This window comes from Electrophorus electricus, chromosome 19 (genome assembly GCF_013358815.1).
Source record: "Electrophorus electricus isolate fEleEle1 chromosome 19, fEleEle1.pri, whole genome shotgun sequence".
Taxonomy (NCBI): Eukaryota; Metazoa; Chordata; class Actinopteri; order Gymnotiformes; family Gymnotidae; genus Electrophorus; species Electrophorus electricus.
The window spans coordinates 6,313,572-6,335,923 of record NC_049553.1 but is presented as its reverse complement, the minus strand read 5'-3'; the positions used below and the strand labels follow the sequence as shown (position 1 = coordinate 6,335,923).

General features: G+C 49.5%; 1 protein-coding gene and 1 long non-coding RNA gene across 2 annotated transcripts; one reads left to right on the top strand and one right to left on the bottom strand.

Annotated features, from left to right (window-relative positions):
• Positions 1-59: 59 nt before the first annotated feature.
• LOC113579807 lies at positions 60-3,723 on the bottom strand. Its single transcript, XR_003410906.2, has 2 exons — positions 3,635-3,723; positions 60-533 (listed from the first exon to the last, which is right to left on the bottom strand). It is a non-coding gene; the product is annotated as an uncharacterized LOC113579807 (long non-coding RNA).
• Positions 2,993-19,891, top strand: LOC113579806 (cytochrome P450 26B1). Its single transcript, XM_027013990.2, has 6 exons — positions 2,993-3,909; positions 13,172-13,396; positions 17,076-17,351; positions 17,492-17,647; positions 18,417-18,698; positions 19,007-19,891. The coding sequence occupies exons 1-6, from the start codon at positions 3,706-3,708 to the stop codon at positions 19,397-19,399; spliced, it is 1,536 nt and encodes a 511-aa protein (XP_026869791.2). The 5' UTR covers positions 2,993-3,705; the 3' UTR covers positions 19,400-19,891.
• The last annotated feature ends 2,461 nt before the right edge of the window (positions 19,892-22,352 follow it).

Genomic DNA, 22,352 nt, shown 5'->3' with positions numbered 1-22,352 from the left:
ATTGTGCTTCGGTCAATGGAATGTTGGTTTGCCAGATTCAAACGAGTGTCTTCAGTGAATGATGTCTGTGAGGGGAAACCCTATTTATTCATTGCAGATTTAATGAAAATGTAATTGTGAACCGTTGTCTTCTTGCCATACAACACTAATCTGGGAGCATATTTACGTCCGCTCCTTTCTGATGGATGTTTGTCTCCTCTCAGAACAATTTAGAACTGATGTCCTAATCCCTCCTGTTGTATACACGCAAAACCTGTCTACACAAACTTGTTCAAATGACTTCGCATCGCTACAGTTTAGCCGTAACATTTCCCATGTGCGCCGGGGCTTTAAGTTCTGGAAAACCCAGGAAACATCCTGATTTTATTGAGATGGGGGGGAAAAAGCAGCGTGAGTCAGCCACTCTTCCAGGTAGTGAGCCGGAGTGCTCGTAAATATGTCTCCTCCATGACCCATCGAGTGTTGGTAGAACGGGGCTGAGGCGTCAGACCAGTTATGGGGAGCTGGTACAGCTGCTGCATCCTGGGAAGTCACTGAAAACAACAGGTGACAGAAGCCATACAGTCACTGCAGATGCGTGTACTTGTTTTTATGCACCTTTACTATGCACGTTGGCTGGGTGAGTTCGGGAAGTGAGGCGGTATGGTCCTGGCTGAATTCCCCGTGCTGCGTCAGTGTGATGCGCTACATGGATTTAGGTGTTTATGTTTGGAGCGTTTAAGCAGGATGACCTCATCCCTCTGACTCTCCTCATGCTGCCATCACTTCCTCCCTCTTGAGCTGTGTCGGCCAAAGACGGTTTCCCAGTTTATGCATGGCAGCGCCGAGCCATGTGACGCACGCCTGCACAGATGACACGGCGTGCCCCACCCGTTTAATGGCTGTTCTAAAGAACATAATTATGCCGCACTTCCTCAAAGTGCGGAGTGAAGTGTGTCAGGACTGAAGTGCCACAGTTACTGCAGGTATGCGCGTCGGAGATTTCACTGAGTGGAGTCACACAAACCCGATACATTCCCCGGCTGCGCTACCCTAAACCAGATGAAAGGACTCATGAAGGCATGTGTGTGGGGTGACGCCTTGCTAGTAACTAGCACTGGAGGTGTGCAGTTCTAGGTGCTTTCCTGACATTAAAGCCTTTCATTTCCTTTAACATGAAAAGATGTTTGTCTTGGAGGCTTTTTATAGGCTTCTAAAGAAATCTGGAATGGGACATACTTTTATACAGTCATTTGGTTTGTTATTGATTGATTGATTGAATAGGAAAATAGATCAATATCAGATTACTGCAGATAATACTGTACCAAGTAGATAAACCAATAGGCTGTAGCCTGTTCTTTCTGAAAACAGGTCTTATAAATTTGTTGATTATGATCTGCATAATCTGAAGTTAATCTTGATAAACCAGGTTGTATTTTGTTTTTCAGAGGGATATGTGAGATGGTACTGGACATACAATAAATAACCACTTAGGTTATTTATAGTTGCTCTACGTTTGTCGCCACTAGGCGGCACTGTAGCGTTGCAAGACGTACTCCGACTTACATCGGCAGACCATACACCAAGTATGTCTTGGAAAATATCATTAACAAGCAGCGTTTCACTGTGCGAACTCTGGATAAATTTGCTTTGGCCTGAAAAAAAAAAACCAAAACAAAAAAACCCACACCAGATAGAATAACAGAAAATCGGAGGGCTTGTCAGTACGCAGAGGTCTTACTATTTAAAAACAGAGGAATGAATGGGATGACTTCTATCGAGCGGCAAATCAGCAGTGCAGGCGCTCGTTCTGTACAGCTTTTTCTCACCGCTGTAGCAACATTTATTGTAGGCATATTATAAAGGCTTTCTGGCATAGAAATAATGTGGGACGATCAGAATTAACAGCATCACCCATGTTCTCTCTCTCTCTGGTGCACGCAGGTATTAATAAGCCCCAGAGAAGTAACAAGGGTAAGCGCAACATCCGGACCACGGGGGCATGACTAAGGTCAGCGCAAGCCGACTCGTGTGCTGAAAATCATTACATAACCGACTGCGCGTAATTCTGATCACAAACCGAACGTAACTGAAACCATATTCCCGCTGAAGCAGAGGACACAGAGACGAATCTGTCCTCCTGCTACTCACGGCGGAGTCGAATTGTTCGGTTTTGAACCGTTTCTCTACACGCCAGTCTTTTTTTCGCAGTGTTTTCATTCCATGCGTTCTTTTACGCGTTTCGTCCCTAAGCGTTTTGGACGCGCATTAAAGCTGAAATATGACTAAAAAAAAGGAGAAACACTATTTTAACTCATCAGCCTACACTGCCCACCTGGACACGCTTTGCGCTCTGTACTGGAGCACACGCGCGCCCTGTGCGCGTAGATGCGCGGTCCTGAAGAACCTAACAGGCTCCAAACCATGAACAGTGCAGCGACACCGAGCTGTTTTCAACGACAACTTAACTTTTGAAAAAGCACTCATTCATTCACGACCAATCTTAATAACGCGATTTTAACCATCTCTCTCTCTCCATTGATGACACTGTCTCAGCGATGCGGCATTGTCACAGCCGTAGCAGCTGTAATATTTAGTTGATCTCATTCTCCCCGCGCCAGAGCTATTGGGTTCCCTGCATAGTGAAAGTAGATTTATTTACTCATGAACGTATTACTAGATCGCAGGTGGTCGGCAACCTGGAATTTAAAAAAATGTAAAAAACAACAACAACAAAAAAACTTATTAAAATTGAAAAACTTCTGCGTCTCTCTCTCTCTGTCTCTCTGTCTCTCTGTCTCTCTCTCTCTCTCTCTCTCTCTCTCTCTCTCGGGCAGGCGTCCAGGTCCGCACGCTTCAGCGCCCGGTCCGTTCACTTTTCACCCCGCCTCAGTATGGTGGGGTGGGGTAAAGGGGGAGCCGCATGCACCCTGGCCGAATGCCGCCTCGCTGCCTCCGCTATATAAACACACATTGGAAGCTCGCTTAGCGACTCGAACTCACATTGAGAAACTGTATGTGAAAAAGAGAGAGAGGGGGAGAGCGAGAGAGAGAGAGAGAGAGAGAGAGAGCGAGAGAGAGTGATCAAGAGCGAGAGAGCGCGCGTCAGAATAGAGGGAAAGAAACGCACTACAGTCATTTGAAGATTTTTACTGCTCTAGACATTAGCATCCGTGCACAAACTTAAGAGGATTATTCCTTTTAATTTTATTTAACGTCTTCCTTGAGACCAGTACTTGATTTTCGCATTAAAATAGATTATAGGTATAAAGAGGCTTATTTGGTGAAGGCACGTTTGAGAAATTTTTTTTTTCCTTTAAAAGAATTTGAAAAACAGACACTATTAGGGCAGTTTGAAACCTTGAACAGGTTTCCCACGTGGTTACACTAGTCTGACAAGTTCACGTCTGTTTGTCATATTTCCAGAAGGATAGCTTGTATCGATTTTATTTAAAAAAAAAAATGGTTTGTCAAAGATTAATCTCGACTTATTTCATCTCGCATTCAATTAATTAAAACAATTCTATTCCTTTTATTAAGTACTTGAGGCTTCATTATTGAATTTAAAAGTGAACGAAAGTTTATTGCGTCTTTCTGTGACTTTTGAAAGGGTGCAGCTGAAGGTCTGTAAACTATTTACACTTTAGTAAAATACCTGCACATCAGAAGACGCGCGTGAGAGTAGTGCGCGTTCCGTTCAAGAGTTCCCCGGACGTCAGCCACGAGATGCTGTTCGAGAGTTTCGACCTGGTCTCGGCGCTGGCCACCCTCGCCGCGTGCTTGGTGTCCATGGCACTTCTACTGGCGGTGTCCCAGCAACTGTGGCAGCTACGGTGGACCGCTACCCGAGACAAGAGCTGCAAGCTGCCCATGCCCAAGGGCTCTATGGGCTTCCCCATCATCGGCGAAACATGCCACTGGCTGTTCCAGGTAAGCGCGTCATCACGCGCCTCTTTCTGCTGTGCCCTTTTTCCCCCCCAAATATTCGAGCTCGCTGCAGCAGTAAGCGCAGTAGTCGCCTGGCGGTCGCGCCAATCTTGTATGGCCCCTTGTGCGCGCCAGGCGCCGGGGCTTCCGCGCGTCTCCGCCGCGGTCTTTCTCTCGTTTGCAGACTGCTGATGCGATGCGATGCGATTTATGAGAAAGCCCATGTCACGCTCGCCACGGATAGTGCATATCCGCGAGGCCGTAATATTAGTAACGCAACAGCTGTGAACTGAAAGCGCGAGTTAGAAGCGCACACAGGCGCACTTGCTTCCCAGCGACGTCCAAAGGGGATCACTTGTTCATGACAGAGCTCCTTTAACGTGAAATAAAGTAGCGGGCGTATGATGCACGGTGCACAGGAGAACTCCTCCGCGACCAACACTTGTCCAAGCATTGACAAATCCACGAGGCGCGAGGGGAGGGTTGGGCACAGAGGACAGGGCTTGCAGCGCGAGACACGTAGCCTGCGTGCGGGGAGAAGCGCTGAGGGCAGGGTTAGCTCCTGTGTAATTACTACTCCAGCTCCGTTATACTGGAAAAGCTTTAAGTGTGTAAGGGAAACCATGCCTGTCTTGCGCTACTGTACGGTCTGCCCGGGCGTTGAGCGCGAGTGCCCGCGGGAAATCCTGGCAATAAAAAGCTCAGTGTCACGTCTTTCTTGGTAAGTTCAGTCGCGTCTTCTCCATTAATGTCTAGTCGGCTGATACTACTGGAAAATACGTAGGCATGCGAGAAGACGATAAATTATTTGTCAACGAAAAGTAAAATCGGTTACCGAACCTACCCCAAAAGGCAAAAACCGCGGAACACGCGCTACTCGTTCACTGTAGTAAATAATGACTAAGCATAGTGAGATATTTCTTGGAAACAGTGAACACATGAGTAGGTAATTCCTTCCATTTCTCATTCGATTCTGGCTATGCCTGGAGAGCATGTACTATGTGAAGAGTGTGTGTCTTAGAACTTGCCCACTGTACGGAGCTACAGATGCGAGGCATGCCCTACACTAAACGTAGTGCGGCGCACGCATCAGATCCTCTGGTCAGCAGTAGAGTCTCCAGACTCAGGAGACGCATTCCGTATAGCTGGCAGCCTCTGTGCAAAAGCAAATAGCTTGAGTCACTATCCGAGTGCTAGATTTCAAATAAACGGATCTTTGTCTATGCCAGGTTTCTGTCACTTCTGGAAACGTAGGCTAGGGCATGTGTCAGGACCACAGAGCGAGTGTGTACTACCGGGCAGATTTGAAGTTCGAGTAGTGAATGTGTTTCTGGTGTGGATGTTTGAAGCCCGGTCGGTGTGGTGACAGATCGCTGGAGGCACACGCGAGGGTTCCGCGTACAATCTACAATCTCTCTGGTCAGCAGCGCGAGCGCAACTCTTGGCCGCTCCAAAAGTGGGTCAGAACAGACAGATTCATACGCGAGCTCTGTCAGGCGCAGACTTCATGTTGCGTCCACTTGACCAAGTGCTGTAATACCTTTAAACAATCAATAGGCTATTGTGGGTTTTTTTTCGCCCACACATTGATTGTATAAACTTTGCATGCCGTCGTCTCTCGCGCTTATCCTGTGCGTAACCGTCTACGTACACTACAGATGCACGTAAGAACTACAGATGACTTCATTTCTTCACGATTTACTTCGGTGAAAATCCCCCCTGTCATTTCATGATTCCCCTCATACAAAGTTTTTCCAGATGCGTTTTCTCTTGGATCTTTTCTACCGATTTTTCCATTATTAACTCAAACCCAGGCGATCCCCGCGTGCTGACTGCTAATCCCAGTGCCCGTGAACCTTTCTCCCAGGGTGACCAGCTTTCACTCTTAAACTGCATGTCCCTCACATTATAGAACATTATCTTCGGAATGGTTACTAGTCAAAAGAACAACATAATGGTTTTAAAGAGGCATGCACGACACACACACTTTCCTCTATCTTAAATGCATATTGTAATTAAAAAGCTACATGTTCACGCACGCACAGCAACATATGTATGTGTGTGTATTGTATTTCTGCAGTGAGTTAGGGAAGAGCTCTTGGCCTGTAGCCAGTCTTCTTTGGCCAGTGACTTGTGGGTTATAGGGACCGCATGTTTTGCACTACTACAGGAAGGACGCTATAATATCATATATTATCACACACACTTCTAACGTATATCACAATTTGAGATGAATTTACCTGGATGCATCATTTAGAACATTTTTCACAAATGCTCAGTGTTTTATTTCTATGAATTCCCATATGCTTAAAGCACCTTCCTCCCAAGCAGTATTCCAGAAACATGACATGCACACATTCATCCACTTCAGTCAACATTTATTTAGACCACTTATCTAAATGATACTCAAAATGTTTGGCCCCGATCTTCACCGCAGCTTTGAACAGCACATAACTGTCAGGGCGATGACTGCGTCGATTGGACGGGTCCATGGCGGTTAGTGCTGAGAGAATGGCTGCCTTTTCCCCAGTAAGCTGACTTGCACCATGGGCTGAATGGTGCCGAGTGTAACGGAGCGGAGTCTGGGGGAGAGGCCGCCGCCGCGCCTGCTCCGTGGCACAGGTCACTTAGCGGGCAGCAGCAAGGAGCCCTCTAGCTCACTTCCACTAGCTCCCAACTTTCCCTGCACTCTGACCCACATCGCTTCTAGCTTGGGGGGCGGCACAAAGCACTCCTCCAGGAGGGTCACAGCTCTCATCCCCTTTCCTTGGATAAAGGGCACAAGGCCTGGGGCCTGATCAGAATTCCTGAGACGCTCTCTCTCTCTCGCTCTGCTTCGCTTGCTCAATCACTTTCACTCACCCACTGTGTCGTTCATTCATGCGCTCATTCATTCACTCTTTCACTCACTTACACATGCTCCCTCTCGCTCAGTCGGCCATTCCCTCGCACCCACCCTCCCTCCCTCCCTCCCTCATCCGGATTACTGGGCATGAAACGGCAGTGAGTGGCAGCGCCGCAGCATGGCCCCCCTTTCACCCCTGGAACGCACCGCCAACCCCTCAAACAGCCTCGGCTTCGGGGGCCGCGGAGAGAAAGGAGCCGGTGGAAGGGGCTTGGCAGCATCGGTGGGAGGTGGGGACGAGGAGGGTGAGAGCCAGAATAAAAGAGGGCCCCGGGGTGAACGCTCACACTCCACTGAACAACCGTAATCTCCCTCCACATACTGTTTCCAGGTCAAAGGGGAGCCCATTCTCCCGCCGTGGCCTTGTTCGGCCCTTTTCAGAGACTCGTGGGTTCTGGCGCCCGATCAGGCCCGAGTGAAATGGCCCATTCTGTGCGGGGATTCCTACCTGTTACGCTCCGGCCGGCCCTCCGCACCGCGTGAAAGCCTGCCCCCGTATCGCATTTCCATTACAGTGGCAGCCCATGCTTCCTCCTCGGCCCCTGGCCACCCCAGCACCCGCTTTGGCAGCTGGGGGCACTGGCCCTTTAGGGGTGATGGATGGTAGAATAATGGGACCTCCACTTCTCCCTCCTTTATCCCCTTCCTCTAATCTCTCTCTCTCTCTCTCTCTCTCTCTCTCTCTCTCTGTCTGCCTTTCTTTCACTCTCTCTCCTATATGCCAGAGGAGGCTGTCCAATGTACACAGCCTGAGAGATTCCAGCTGGCTATTTTGGTCAAATGGACATACTATCTACATTTATACTGAAGGCACAGGTTTAGCACAGAGAAGCCCCCCCCCCCCAAACATACCTGTTACCTGTAGTACTGAATCGGTAAATGCTGAGTACTGAACTACTGAACTGGTAAACGCTGGTTCCCTCCATCCTTCTGGCCCCTCCCGCCAGACGGCCAGCCACGCAAACGCCGCGGGGGCCGCGGGGTCGAGGGCCCCGATGAGCTGCAAGGAAGCGAGTGTGAGAAGGCGTGCCAAAAACCGCAGGGGGAAGCCAGGGAGGTGGAGATAGACGGAGCCTACGTGAGCGCCAATCTAAACGGGGATTACGTTTTTCAAATCCCCCCTGCTTTGTCCGTCATTCTCCTTTTCCTATGTCACCCGCTCCGTCTGCTTCTCTGTTTCTGGCAGGCTCCTAGTAAAGAAACACATCTGAGGCGCTTCAAGTAGCAAGAAAAAAAATCTGCCTTTCTCCTCTCCTGCCCCCACCCCCTCCATTCGCTAAGCACCCCAGTGTTTGGGTCACCCCCTTGCTGATCTGAATAAATATAATTAAAAGAGTTTTTGTGGTCGTAATAAAGGGGTCATTTGTATAACATTTCCACTGCCACACAAAGGCTACATTTATGGAGCAGGAGACTCAACCGGTGTCCAATTTACACAGAAATTTGTATTTTTAGTTTGCATTTTAGGCTGCACAGTGTGAAAGCGGCCAGTGGAAAAAGTAGTCCCTTTTATTGAACCTCTTGTAAAATATCTGATAAATTTATTTTCAAACGTAAAAGACGCTATTGAGCATGGCCTGTTAACCTTTTCATGACCAAGCCAGACAAGAGCAGGTCAGATGCCTGAGTGAGGTACAGACGCGTTCTGTGTTTTAAGTACATGCGCACACACATCCTCATACGCACACACACCTGGTCCCTTCTATTACGTTAGTGTTCCGGTACTGAGGACTCCATCGTTCTGTTGGCCTCTGCACCCATCTGTCTTGCGCCTTCTTCTCTCCAAAGGCATCCTCCATCCGTTTATCAGTCTGTCCGTTTCCTCATTCCTCCTCCTCACCACCACTACCAACCCTTCATTCCTTGAAACTAGGCGCTTTTTTTTTTTTAAAAGGCTTGCCGCATAAATATGCTTGACAGACTAAACGCATGTGGGCCGAGAGGAGGAAACAGAAGGACAAAAGCTAAACAGAGTGAGATTCATTCTTCTCTTCTCCTCTGCTCCCCAAGTAGACCCCTGCCTCAGCTGCTCTGGCGCACGCTAACCGCTCAGCCCCCCCGGGGGACCGCCAGGAACGCCGCCTCGCGCGGACGGGCAACGTTCACGGTTCGGAATTCAAGGGACGGCCCGTTCTGTGGCGCACGCTGGACGGAAATAAAACGAGCCTCTCCGTATTTGCACGGTGGCCGCCGGCACCACGCGGGGCCCTGCGCGTCTGCCGCATGTGTGCACGTGAAAGGGGCGTGGATTAGAGAGAGGTTAAAATGCAGATTACGACCTCATCGCTCTTCTGCGGGTGTGTGGCGCCGTCGTGCGTCAGCCACCCTTTTGGGGTTCCCCCCCCCCCCCCATTCTTTTTCCGCACGTTTGCGCCTTAGTGGCCCCGCGAGAAAACGTTGGTGGCAGCGGGGCGTGCGATTGGGCGGGCACTTCTCACCTTCTAGACAAATGTCACCGACCGCGCCACACCCCAATGCGTGTCCCTCCGCGTATCAGCGTCCAGCCTGACCGGCTGTTTCCAGCGGGGCGACTCACTGAGCTGTGAATTGGAACGCAGCCGTGTCCTGGCGGCCTGGCTCAGCTTGTCCCTTCCCTCCTTCCCACGCCCCGCCCGTGCACTTCTGTCCCAACCGTGTTCATTCTCCGGTGTCCATGCTCCAGGGCTCTGCTCACCGGCCTCTGAGTGCTCATGCAGGACACAAAAGCGGGACCAGGTTGCATTAACCTGCGCTGTAACCTCTCCACAGCCTTGCACTGTGCAAGCTTGTGCAAGTTTGTGCAAGTTTGTGCTTTTCAGTCCATTTTGTTCGTCCTCGGTGTACATTGCTGTTGGATTGTATGTGTAAGTGCCAGCCCTACACACATTACGAGTTTTCTGTGTGTGTGTGCATGTGTATGATGGTTAGAGCTCCCATGCTGTGTGTGTGTGTGTGTGTGTGTGTGTGTGTGTGTGTGCGTGCGTGCGTGTGTGTGTGTGATGAGGAGAGCTCTCATGCTGTGTGTGTGTGTGTGTGTGTGTGTGTGTGTGTGTGTGATGAGGAGAGCTCTCATGCTGTGTGTGTGTGTGTGTGTGTGTGTGTGTGTGTGTATGATGAGGAGAGCTCTCATGCTGTGTGTGTGTGTGTATGTGTGTGTGTGTGTGTGATGAGGAGAGCTCTCATGCTGTGTGTGTGTGTGTGTGTGTGTGTGTGTGTGTGTGTGTGTGTGTGTGTGTGAAAGAAGGCCTTGTCCCTAGCCTGTCGTGCTGCTCTGAAAGCTACTCCTTTCTCTCACTGTGCACAGTCTGACTACTGAGAGGAGAGCAAGCAGGGGAACGAACACACACACACACACACACACACACACACACACACACGGTCGTGTACACTGGGGGGTTGGGGTGAGGGTGAGGGGGTGGGTGTGATGATGGGATTTAGGTGTCAGTGCAAGGCTAACCTGAATTCCGGGGAAAAATAAATGTACATGCAAACACTCAACTCTCACAATGTGGTGAAAGATGTTACATTTATTTCTCCCGGTAATGTTTTTGGATGGGTTTGGAAGTGTGGGTGTGTGTGTGTGTGTTAGTGCTACCTCACACTCACTTGATATGTTAACTCCTCAATCACATTAACTCTACACTGGGTGTGAGCTGGCCGTGGAGCGTCCAGCCCCCGCGGTACAGACACAGACACCCCTGTAGGTTGGAGCCTCCTCCCCTCCTCCTGACAGTCTGGCTCAGTCCCACCCTGCCATGTGTCTGTGTGGCACTGGGCCAGGGGTACACACGGGTGAAACTCCAGTCGTGCTGTCTAAGGAGCGGTTTCTGCCATTTTCCCTCTTTGTGTCTGTACGCCCCAACCCCGTTCTCTCACCCCTGGTGCCTTGCCAGTCGTCAACCACACTTCGGCTTGTTATGTTTTGAATCCGGGAGTTCGGTCCTGTCAGGGGGAAGAGTTGCAATGCAGTGCTTTATTTATCAACAAACCACCTTTTCCCATGAACTGTGCATGTCGAGGCATAACTTAAACCCCAGCTACAGATTGTAAACGAGTGTATAATGAGCAGACCCTACCACGAGATCCACTTTTATCCAAAGCTCAGGCAGTGCTGAACCTTTTGTGGGCGGGTCAGGACCACCCAGTCCAACTCAGCTGAACCCTTAACATTTACTCGTAAAGGGATAATGAATTCTGCTTCTAGATCAGTGGCCACGGCAGGGCTGGGGATTTAAGAGTCTGGTTTCTAGAGCTCTCTGCTAACAAGGCAGGTCAGCGTAGGTAAACAAGGGTGAGGGTATGTGGGAAGATTCTGTATAAAATGAGCTTAAAGGAAAAGGTAGGTCTAAGGCGAGACCAAAGGTGAAGGCGCAGAAAGGCGAGACCACCCTTCTACGGGCGTTAGAAGACACCTTAGTGGTGGATATGTGTTCAGAGGCTGCCAGTCACACGAGCCCATTCAGATGTGGAAATGCTAATCTAATTTTGCTAACACAAATGTTGGCATTGAGAGAAATCTAGTGTCTGAAACCCCAAAACACAGGAGTCTTGTCACATCCCTTTAGCGTAACTGGGCCCCGAGACCCTTATACACGCGCAAACATGTAGGCTCACACACACGCTCCAGCGCCAGTGTGCCGAGGTGAAGTGTATTCAGGCCAGCCCTCTCAAATGGCCAAACAAACAGGAAAAAAAGCCCTCCGCACAGCTAAAATTATCCGCCCGAAAGAAGCGTCTGTGTGCCGGGGCCCATGTTGCATGCGCTGAGAAACAGGTCACAAATCTTGGCCTGGGAGGAGGGGGCGGGGCCGAGGAGAGCAAACAGCTACAACGGAGCTTCCCGCTGCAGGATCAGCGCCCGTGTTTTTGTGTACAAGTGTGTGCGTTAGTGCGTGCGTCAAGCTGTGAGGCCACAGTGGGTCTTTATGCGCGCTGCCGAGGTCCCGAGGGCCGCGGCCAATTACCGCACGGTACACAGAACGGCGTGTAGGATCGCTGAGAGCAATGCTTCAGCCCTTCAGATAACGCCGGGCGCGGCCCCGTGGAAGGCCGCGACTCACCAGTGTTTACTTTTGCCTTTTCCCGGGTGCTTAAGGAGCCTTGTCCAAGGAGGGAGCTCGCACGGGTTTCAGAGCCGTGGCCGCGGTGGGTCAAAGGTTACCTCGCAGGAGGTCTGCAGCCCCTGCAGCCTGAGTTCAGCTGCCACGTGCAGGGCTCTGTTCCTGACTGCGTCAGCACGGCTGTGTAAGAGGTCATTAACAGCGCTGCAGTTACCCCACTCTTGCTGTGCCCAACCCTTAGCACTTGGATTCAGGACGGGCCCCGAGTGTGGCCCTCTCCTCCGGTTCACCACTACAGCTTCATGCGTCTGGGGCGCAAGACTAGGGGGCATCGCTGCCCGGCTGGTCCACGGGGCGATAGCCAACGCCTGGTGATTGGACGAAGAGAAAGGCCCGAGAGTTGTCTGTCATCTGGACTGCGAATCAGGGACTTCGTTTGGTGGAAAATAAAGCAGGGTGGATGTAGTTGGCTGTAAAAATGATAAAGGAACATGCACAGGATTTCGAAAAGTCACGCTGGGTGTCATCATGGGTGTTCAAGCGCTGTCATACCAGTGTTTCTGTGGTGTGACCCTAAGCATGAGTGGGAGGGTCACTTTTGGACACTCTCTCATATGGCGCACACGAGCAAATGTGCAAGCAACAGCTACACCCACACTGTTCTAGTACATATGTGCACACTTCTATTATTTACACACACACACACACACACACACACACACACACACACACACACACACACACACACACACACACACACACACACACACACACACACACACACACACACAAGATCATTTTCCCCCAGTGATCCCAGGGGATAAGCTAGAGCCCCTTACTTGTAAATTGCTAAAACTAATCCACTTACAGCAAATCTGCCACAACTGGACCTCTGAGCCCTTGGAAAACAAAACAAATGTTGGGTGATCCGTCAGGCCTAACACCCTTTCCTCTAGACGGCCATTAATGCTAACACCTCGTCCATGCCGGCAATGGCTGCCGACTCCCTTACCAGCCCTCCAGCTCACACCAGGCAGGGCAGACGGGCGTCCTCCACGGAAACAGCCGTGGCGAATCCAAAGACTGGGGATTTTATTTCGCCCTTCCGATTAACTTACAGAGCATGCACAGTAAAAAAAAAAAAAAGGCCCAGTGTCTGTTAGAAGACTTTGTTTGGTGTTGTTAAAACTGGCCGTCGCTTTGAATGAGACACGGCTGCGAGAGGTCCGGTGCTGCAGACGTGGTCATGTTCACCCGGCGGTGCTATTAACAAGCATGTCGCTGTCTCCCTTTCCCCACCACGCCGCCGCGTCTCCTGCAGGGGGCGGGTTTCCACGCCTCGCGGAGGCAGAAGTACGGGAACGTGTTCAAGACGCACCTGCTGGGCCGGCCGCTCATCAGGGTGACCGGAGCGGAGAACGTGCGCAAGGTTCTGATGGGCGAACACACGCTGGTGAGCGTGGAGTGGCCCCAGAGCACCAGCACCCTGCTGGGACCCAACAGCCTGGCCAACTCCATCGGAGACATCCACCGCAAGAGGAGGAAGGTAGGAGCCATCGCGCTCGCGCACACGCTCACGCACTCACATGAAACACGAGCCATGCATTTCATAGGTTTAATTAGGAGAGAGTATATTCATATTCCTTGAGTAGCTTTTTTTTTTTTTCCCCTCAGTGCTTTCTCACGCTCTTTCTCTCTCTCTCTCTCTCTCTCTCTCTCTCTCTATCTCTCTCTCATGCACACAAACACCCAAAATGTCTCAAAGAATTTGAAAAGTTATTACAAGCAGGAGCACCTGCAGTCATTTGAAAAGAAAAACAAAAAACCTAGCCCTACCGCTAACATGAACTGCACAAATGCATATGAATCTTTACACGACTCCAGAATGCTTGACTAGATTTACAAACAAACCTCTGTTGCCATTACGTTAAGGCCAGATTCAGTACTGTCCATTATTCTGCTTTCTGGGGGGGGGGGGGGGGGAGGGAGGGAGAGAGAGAGAGAGAGAGAGAGAGAGAGAGAGAGAGAGAGAGAGAGAGAGAGAGAGAGAGAGAGGGAGGGGGGGGCAGGTTGAAAGAACAGGAGACAGGGTCAAATGGAGTAGACAAGTAAACCCTACTGTCTCTGTCCTGATCTGGGACCAGATATGCTCCCTCTCCTTGGCCTGTCCCCTGCGGCCTCTGATGGACGACCTAGCGCAATATCAGAAATCCTCTGTCCTCCAGTCTGACCTATTGTCCTCGGCCAGACTAACTCTTTTTTGTTTGAGCGGACCCCGTGCAGGCTAGCACAGGCTCGGGTTTCCCCCGACACACCTGTCCCATTGAGGGGTCCGAGGAGCGTAATCAGTCCACGTAACCCTGCAGGCCTGGGGCTTGGCGCAAGCCCCGCTAATGACCGCTAATTAGTCAGCTCATTATCCACACACAAAGGACTCCTTTACCTCTTGCGGGCAGCGGGACGGACCCGCACCCGTCACGTCAGACATGCTGCACATGCTGCGACATATGTCGCGCAAACATGCTTATCAGTGTGCCCCCCCCGTGACAATTCTAAATGTTTCAAAGTTTGGTTATAAAGTGAGTGGCCATTACTGTGTACTGAACTGCATTACATATACAGAGCACTGGGGGATTCAATTACCTTTCAGGACAAACTTGTAACAGATTAATGTTTCTGACCTGACCTCTGATGGAAGCTTTCCCACCAGCAAGCTCAGAGCCTGTGCTGGGATTTGTAGTGGTAAGGCTCAGCTCTGAACTCTGAAGACTAATCTGTCATTTAGGCTACATGGGGGAAGCCGTGTGCCAGCCCTAGGGTGTCGAACACTAAAACAACACTCACAACAATAACACAAACACAGGCTGGGGCAAGACCCCAATCCCTCCAGCGTCCCTAAGCCTTGTGGGACGTGGGGGAGGAAGAAGAGCGCCCCATGTGTGGCCTGGAGGAAGCTCGGTACCCCTATATGCTGTCTCGGGTGTTTACTGCGGAGCATTTCTGGAAGACGGTGTTGACCAGGCCTGCTGTGCGACTTCTCTAAAACCCCTTGCCAAATCAGGACGAGTGCGGAAGGACGGCCAAGGCTCGGAGTCGTCACCCGGTTCTGCACAATTCGCTCTCTGAAATGTTCTCAAACTAAAATTCACTCCTTACCTTTTTCTGTTTAGGTCTCTGCCTTTCTCTCTCCGCGGCTTGGCCTGCGCCCTGACCTCCTCCAGCTGTTTTCAGTGTTCTTCTGGCGTATTCTATGGCCCGCTTGCCATAATGTTCTCTTCTACGCTAAGCAGAAGCGGGCGGTGGGGAGGCAGAGCCGCAGATGACTGCAAGTTTAGCTCTCCGAGGCAAACTGCTGGGATGCTAACAGTAACGCCCCTGATGGCTTTGGTTATTGTCGTTGTCCAGCTAGTCACTGTCCTGACAGTGAAGTTTCATCTGGGCTACCTCAGAGAGATGATTTCCTAAATGTGGGTTTTTCACAGGGAACTATACGTTCTTTCATACCGAGTGCATCAGCACGCAAGTCTGTTGAAGTGTTGCAGCTTCTGGACTGTCCAGTAGAGGGCGCAGCACTTTAGTCCTGTGGCTCACCTGCTTCTCTGCACATTGCTCCTTGTGAATAAGGGATTGTGTTTTAGTTCCTGAGAGCGAGAGAGAGAGAGGGGCGGGGGGGGGGGGGTGTAGAGTGTAGGACGAGTGTAGGGAGAAGCAAAGAGGGGGTGAGAAAAGAAAAAGAAGAAAGAAGCCTTTACATTCTGCTCAAACCAGCAGCTTTGAGCTGTTTTATATAATTTAAACCATATGGAAATTATTAAGGCAGGGGAGCTTTAGAAGGTCTGTGTGTGGGTGCGCATCTGTGTATGTGCATGTGGAGGAGAGGACACAAGAAGTCTCTCTTTTTGTAACAAAGACAGAGAAGTAGCTGAAACATCCCCCCCCCCCAGCAGTATGCGGAGTTTCCTGGACAATGTGGACTGGCGCTAGCCGAACCTGGCGGACATCCGTACAGTAGACAGCGAAAGCAGTATTGTCCATGAGAGAGAGAGACCGAGACACACAGCTCCTGACCGATGCACGAAGAAGCATGGACAGAGCTGTAGCGTGGCCGTGAACACACGTGCACTCCTTCATGTACACGCCGCAGCTAAACAGGAAGTAATAAGGCTGGGGCTTTTTTTTTAAAGGATGTACACAGCATGTGCGAAACCACATGAAGAGACACAGACGCGCCATATGAGGGTTGGCTAGAAGGAGTAATGTTTTGTCAACTTTTACAAGGCAGGAGACTTGGGTGGTGTATCAGGCCAGACAATACCACGATTGAGGTGACAGTCACTGTGACTTTACTGCTAGTAAAGAGGGAGAGAGAGAGAGAGAGGGAGGGACGGACAGCAGGAGAAAGCCAGAGATGGGGGGAGGGCCCAAGAGTTTTGTCACCGGCTCCGCCCCCGTCATCTCTACAACGCTGGAAACGGGGTGCGGAGCCAAGGTATTTGGGGTGAGATGGCGTATAAAACGTGCTATTGTTAGTCACTGGAGCTCGGGTTTTTAAAGGGGAACATGGATGTTATTTCACCAAACAAACCCGCGCTGAGACTGAGGCACATTAGAAATGCACTGCTGCAGCCAGGAAAATCTTACTTTCCCCGCTCACTCGCTCTGCTGATGGAGAAGGAAACTCGTTCTGTCCCGGTCAACTATAATGCAGGGGCAGGGTTAGGAGAGGAGGAGAGGAGGGGGTTGAAGTAAAAAGGCCAGATATAGTGGGGACTTGTTCATTAATGACAATGTTCCATGTTCCACGCTAAAAAGAAAATAAACCTGCACTATAGCTGCTGACATGTGGCTTCAGGCTAATATTTAAATGACATTTCTACCCATGTTTCTGTTGAGCACAGAGCAGCCATGCTTGGTCGTGGTTTTGGGGGGGGCAAGGGAATTGTGGAATTGTGGGATGTGTAGTTTTGAAAAGGAAATCCGCATACCTGTGTTTATAAGTGTGGTCCATTCACTTTGCAAATCCTTCATGTATGGCTTCATATTTAATATATTTGTTGTTTCAGGCTTAGGAAGTGTGTGCTTGAGGCAGAATTGGACTGGCACTATGGCAGGCAGACTTAGGGCTGCGCACCATTACCGAGTCCCCCTCCCCCAAGACATTCTCTTGAGAGCATTGCTCCTCATGTGCAGCCTTGTAACTGAATCGCCGTTTTCTTCCTGTCCAGATCTTCGCTAAGGTCTTCAGCCACGAAGCCCTGGAGAGCTACCTGCCCAAGATCCAGCAGGTGATCCAGGAGACGCTGCGTGTGTGGAGCTCCGACCCGGAACCCATCAACGTGTACCGCGAGTCCCAGCGCATGTCCTTCCACATGGCCATCCGCGTCCTCATCGGCTTCCGGATCTCCGACGAGGAGATGCGTTTCCTCTTCTGCACCTTCCTGGAGTTCATGGACAATGTCTTCTCACTGCCCATTGACCTGCCCTTCAGCGGCTACAGAAAGGTGAGAGAGGGCCCCGGTCCTTCAACCTCAGTCTCCTACCAGTACATATCTGCCGTAACGACACCCGGATATTAAAAACGCAAACACAGGCCACCGTTGGGCCCAGCGTAACCGTGCCGTGCGTCTCGACGTCTCTGCAGGGCATCCGTGCAAGAGACGCCCTTCAGAAGGCCATCGAGAAGGCCATCAGGGAGAAGCCGCTGTGTACCCAGGGGAAAGACTACACCGACGCCCTGGACGTTCTGCTGGAGAGCGCGACGGAGAACAGCAGCGAGCTCAGCATGCAGGAGCTTAAGGTTCGGCCCGCCCCTCATTAACCCTCCAGGCGTGCTGCCCGATGCACGCGCTCTTCCCGAATCCCGGGACTGGGCACGGAGGCCGATCTGTTTGAGCAGAAGCAGGCATATGCAGCAGTTAACTGATCCCAGCTCAGTCCAAGTATAAAGAAGAGTCATAGAATGCTTGGATTTCTTTAGGCCTTTTGTTAACAAAGTTAACAAAGTTAAAGTTTGATTTAAATAATCAAAAGAAAGAAAATTCTTCACTTTGCGAACATTTAAAGTCAGCCTCGTCCTGCCTTCCTCTCTTTTTCTGCCACTCTCTACGCCACTCTGTCCTTTCTACTCTGGAAAGCTCCAGAGAAGCCGATATGAGAGGGGCCAGACATCACCTGGGGGGGTGGCACACACATGCTTTGACATAAATGACATCCACCAGCTGCATTTCCATGCAAGCTGTTTTACACGCAACTTCTGCTCTTGGCTGAGCAGATTTTCTAGCCTCGAGAGGCACCCTGGGTGCCTGCGCTCAGACACAGCCAGACGGGGGTAACCCGCGCTCAGACACAGCCAGACGGGGGTAACCCGCGCTCAGACACAGCCAGACGGGGGTAACCCGCGCTCAGACACAGCCAGACGGGGGTAACCCGCGCTCAGACACAGGCAAGACCCAAGGGCAGGCTTCTGTGGGACTGCACGAGAGATGGTGCGTCTTGCACCATCCAGATTCAGGCTCCGTGCCACTGCTTTACACCCCTTTAATTCTCCACCCCGCTGCCGCCTCCAGGAGTCCACCATCGAGCTGATCTTTGCGGCGTTCGCCACCACGGCCAGCGCCAGCACGTCTCTGGTCATGCAGCTGTTGCGGCACCCGGCCGTGCTGGAGAAGCTCCGTGAGGAGCTGCGTGCTCGGGGCCTCCTGCACGACGGCTGCCTGTGCCAGGGCGAGCTGCGTCTCGACACAATCTGCACCCTCAAGTACCTGGACTGCGTCATCAAGGAGGTCCTACGCCTCTACGCGCCCGTGTCCGGCGGCTACCGCGTCGCCATGCAGACCTTCGAGCTGGACGTAAGTGGCGCCGGTGTCATGCCGGCGAGCAGCTCAAACGCGTATGCTTATCGGCGTTCTAGAGCAGAGGTACTCAGTATGGGACCTCGAACACAAAATCTGATCCTGAATTAATTACATGAATTGTTCAACTATCTACCAATGATTACAAAATCCAGGATGAGAAAGGCCTCTATTCTATAGTTGTTTGGTTCTGAATTAAAAGCCCTAATAGTGTGTAAAACCGTAAGACCTAATATTGTCCTTCTCGCATGTTGCGCTTACGGTGTTTTGTCCTCTCCTCTTCCCCTGACTCTCCCCTCACACAGGGTGTGCAGATCCCCAAGGGCTGGAGCGTCATGTACAGCATCCGAGACACCCATGACACCTCCGCCGTCTTCAAGGACGTGGAGGCCTTCGACCCGGACCGCTTCAGTCCGGAGCGCAGCGAGGACCGCGAAGGCCGTTTCCACTACCTGCCCTTCGGGGGCGGAGTCCGCTCCTGCCTGGGCAAACAGCTGGCCACGCTCTTCCTGAAGCTGCTGGCAGTGGAGCTGGCAGGTGGGAGCCGCTTCGAGCTGGCCACCCGGACGTTCGCCCGCATGGTCTCCGTCCCCGTGGTCCATCCTACCGACGGCCTTCGCGTCAAGTTCTTTGGCTTGGACTCCAACCAGAACCAGATCATGGCCAAGTCAGATGAGATGCTGGGCGCCACAGTGTGATTGGTCGAGGCAAGGAAAAAGAAGGAAGTGGATGAGAGAACGGGGTGGAGTCTTTGACGCTTACTGTTGCTATATTACCCTCTCAAGCGACAAGCCGTGAGTTGAGAAAGACGCTCTTCTTTGTCATTTTCAAGACGACACTTTTATCTGCCAAAAATGTACAGTCTATCTTTTTTTTCTAAGAAAAAATAAATAGATAAAAAAAAAGAAATGTAAGGCTACATCATAAAGGATTTGCTAGGGGATGCACACAAGCTGAAAAGAAGCTGTTTCCGAATGCTCACAGAAGGACTGGAGGGTTCAAGAGGCTTGAGGAACAGTCAAGTGATCCGTGTCCAGCTACGTAGATGTCACAGGGTACGGCCAAGTGTGTGCTCACAGTGAAACGGCCAGTTCTGAGCAAGGGCAGGAAGTCATTCTTATCATGACCCTGAAGTCAGAGTTGCAGTACTGGGGCGTTTTTCAGGGTTTGTGTGTGTGTGTGTGTGTGTGGGTGTGTGTGTGGGGGGGGGTGGGGGGTGGGTGGGGCTGAAATTCAGGCATTGAGGAATGTAGGAAACGGTGTAAGCTAGAAGGAATGAAAGGGTGCAATTACTCAGGTGTGAATGTAGAACAGAATGACCTTTCAAACTAATCCAGTGCTATTTTGAATCCATACCTGCACATGAGAGTTCATTATCATATTATTCTTTTAAGGGGTGTGTGTGTGTGTGTGTGTGTGTGTGTGTGAGAGTGAGTGAGTGAGTGAGTGAGTGAGTGAGTGAGTGAGTGAGTGAGAGAGAGAGAGAGAGAGAGAGAGAGAGAGAGAGAGAGAGAGAAAGCATGGAAAATCTGCAGTGCTGTCACAACAGATTCTCTCTCTCAGGTTGGGTCATGGTGTTTGTGTGTACGTGTGTGTGTATGTGTGTGTGTTTGTGAGTGAGAGTGTTTGAGTGTATGTTTAAATGGGCATCGCTACAGAACACAGAGGGTGGAGGTGACCATATTTTCTGCTTGAGAAGTGTTTTATGCACACGTCAGGGCAGAGTGCTATCTGGCCTCTGACAAAAATAACATCTCTTCTTCCTGCTGCTCCTCTTTGCAACACTATAATGCGAACTGAAAAAGGTCATTGAACAGAGATGAAAAGACGTACTTGCCAACCTTCAATCAGTATCTCAAATATCTGTAAAGATTTCAAATGGAACATTTACCACTTCACAGGAACTATTTATGTGAGTGTCTTGCAGTGGGACTTAAAAAGAAGGGCACTAGGACCCAGAGTGAATAACAAAACCAATGGAGGACACCATCACTCATTCCACACATTGTGCGAAGGATTTTCTTTTTGACAAAACATGCCACTTGATCTTTCTGTTATTAATAAATGGATAAGTTGAGCTAAAGTTGTCTGCTTCAAATGTGCCGATGTCTAACAGAAAGTATATTGCTACAGTAGTCTGAAAGTGAAGTCTGCCTATTCTAAACAAATGATTGTGGGAAATACATTCATTTTAGAAAGCCATGGTTAACACCTTTTGCATTGTCTAATATCCTAATATTATTACTATTAATGTTATTGTAATAAATATTATTTTAAGTGCTATTTTTGTTATATTTCAGAATAGAGTTCTAGTATAAATAAAGTTTGTTGGTAAATATTGTTATATTTAGAATGATATGAATGGCAGTTATATTGTAAACAGTGTTTAAATGTTAATATGGTTTTATGTTATTATAATTATTGTTACCAATATTATCATCATTGCATTTAGTTAATATTAAAAAACAGAAGCACTTGTGAGGTATGTTTATATTGAGTGCCATGTGACTACATGTTGAGTTTTGTCTGTACATAATATTTTATTTCTTTTTACAAATCCACATTTCACTTAGTTAAAATATGAATGTTTTTCCTTCCCTTTCCTTTTTGTTACGATTCTTAAATGTACTTGGCAATTTTATAAACCCCTGTAATAAACTATAATGTGAAAATCCACTACTCAAGGATTTGACTCTTATGTTCCATTCATGCTAATACTGAATGTTGCTTGTTTTCTATGTTTATTTTTACATTCACCAATTGACATATCAAGTGCGTAACAAAAGCCTGAAGTTTCTTGAAACGCTGTCAGTGCATGAGGTTCGGATTACCGTTAAAGCCATTACAGTTGTCGACCATACGGTTCTGTGTCATTGTTCAACATTTCCTGGAGACCACAGAACACTCTTTTGATGAGCTGTGGCGATACTCTTCCTTCAAGTCATACTTGTTTTGCGAAAAAGAAAGAAGTTATATTGTGAATTTATTGTCTTTTTATGGTGTCATGACAATGAAACGGTGCCATTTATTCCACAAGAAGGTACTTTTTTTTGCAGGCACATATTGTGTCAAGAAAATGAGAATAGGATGACTTCAAATTTCCTTCATATTGATCTGTTCTACTAGCATTATAATACAGTCTATACACACATATTTCAACATCCTTTCAAATGTGGGTGTGGCAGGACTAACCACAGAATACAGTTCAGTGAACAGCTAAAGCAAGACGTGCCCACTGTCATACTCATGTTAAAGGCCTGTACCAGTACACAAGCTTGACTGGGAGTAGACGCTCACGGTTTGGTGTTTCTTTACCTTCTGCTCTGTAGAAAAAATACAAATAAAAAACACTGCCGGCTGCCTAGTTACAAAGAAATCATCCAAGTATATTCATGACAATGGAACTGGTGATGACATTACCTCTTCTGGGTTTTAATAATGCCTTTGATTCTCAAGACTTTAGTCTATTTCGCTAGGTATCAGTATAATATATAACATATACCAAATGATAGGCGCGCATCCTTGAGGTCTGATGAACGGTTTAAGAGATTGATCTCTTGCGTGAGCTATAAGTAGGATTAGTCGAAGGAGAGCTGAGCCAGTGGGAGCGATTAGGATACTTAAAGGACAATGGATTGACAGGAACAAATT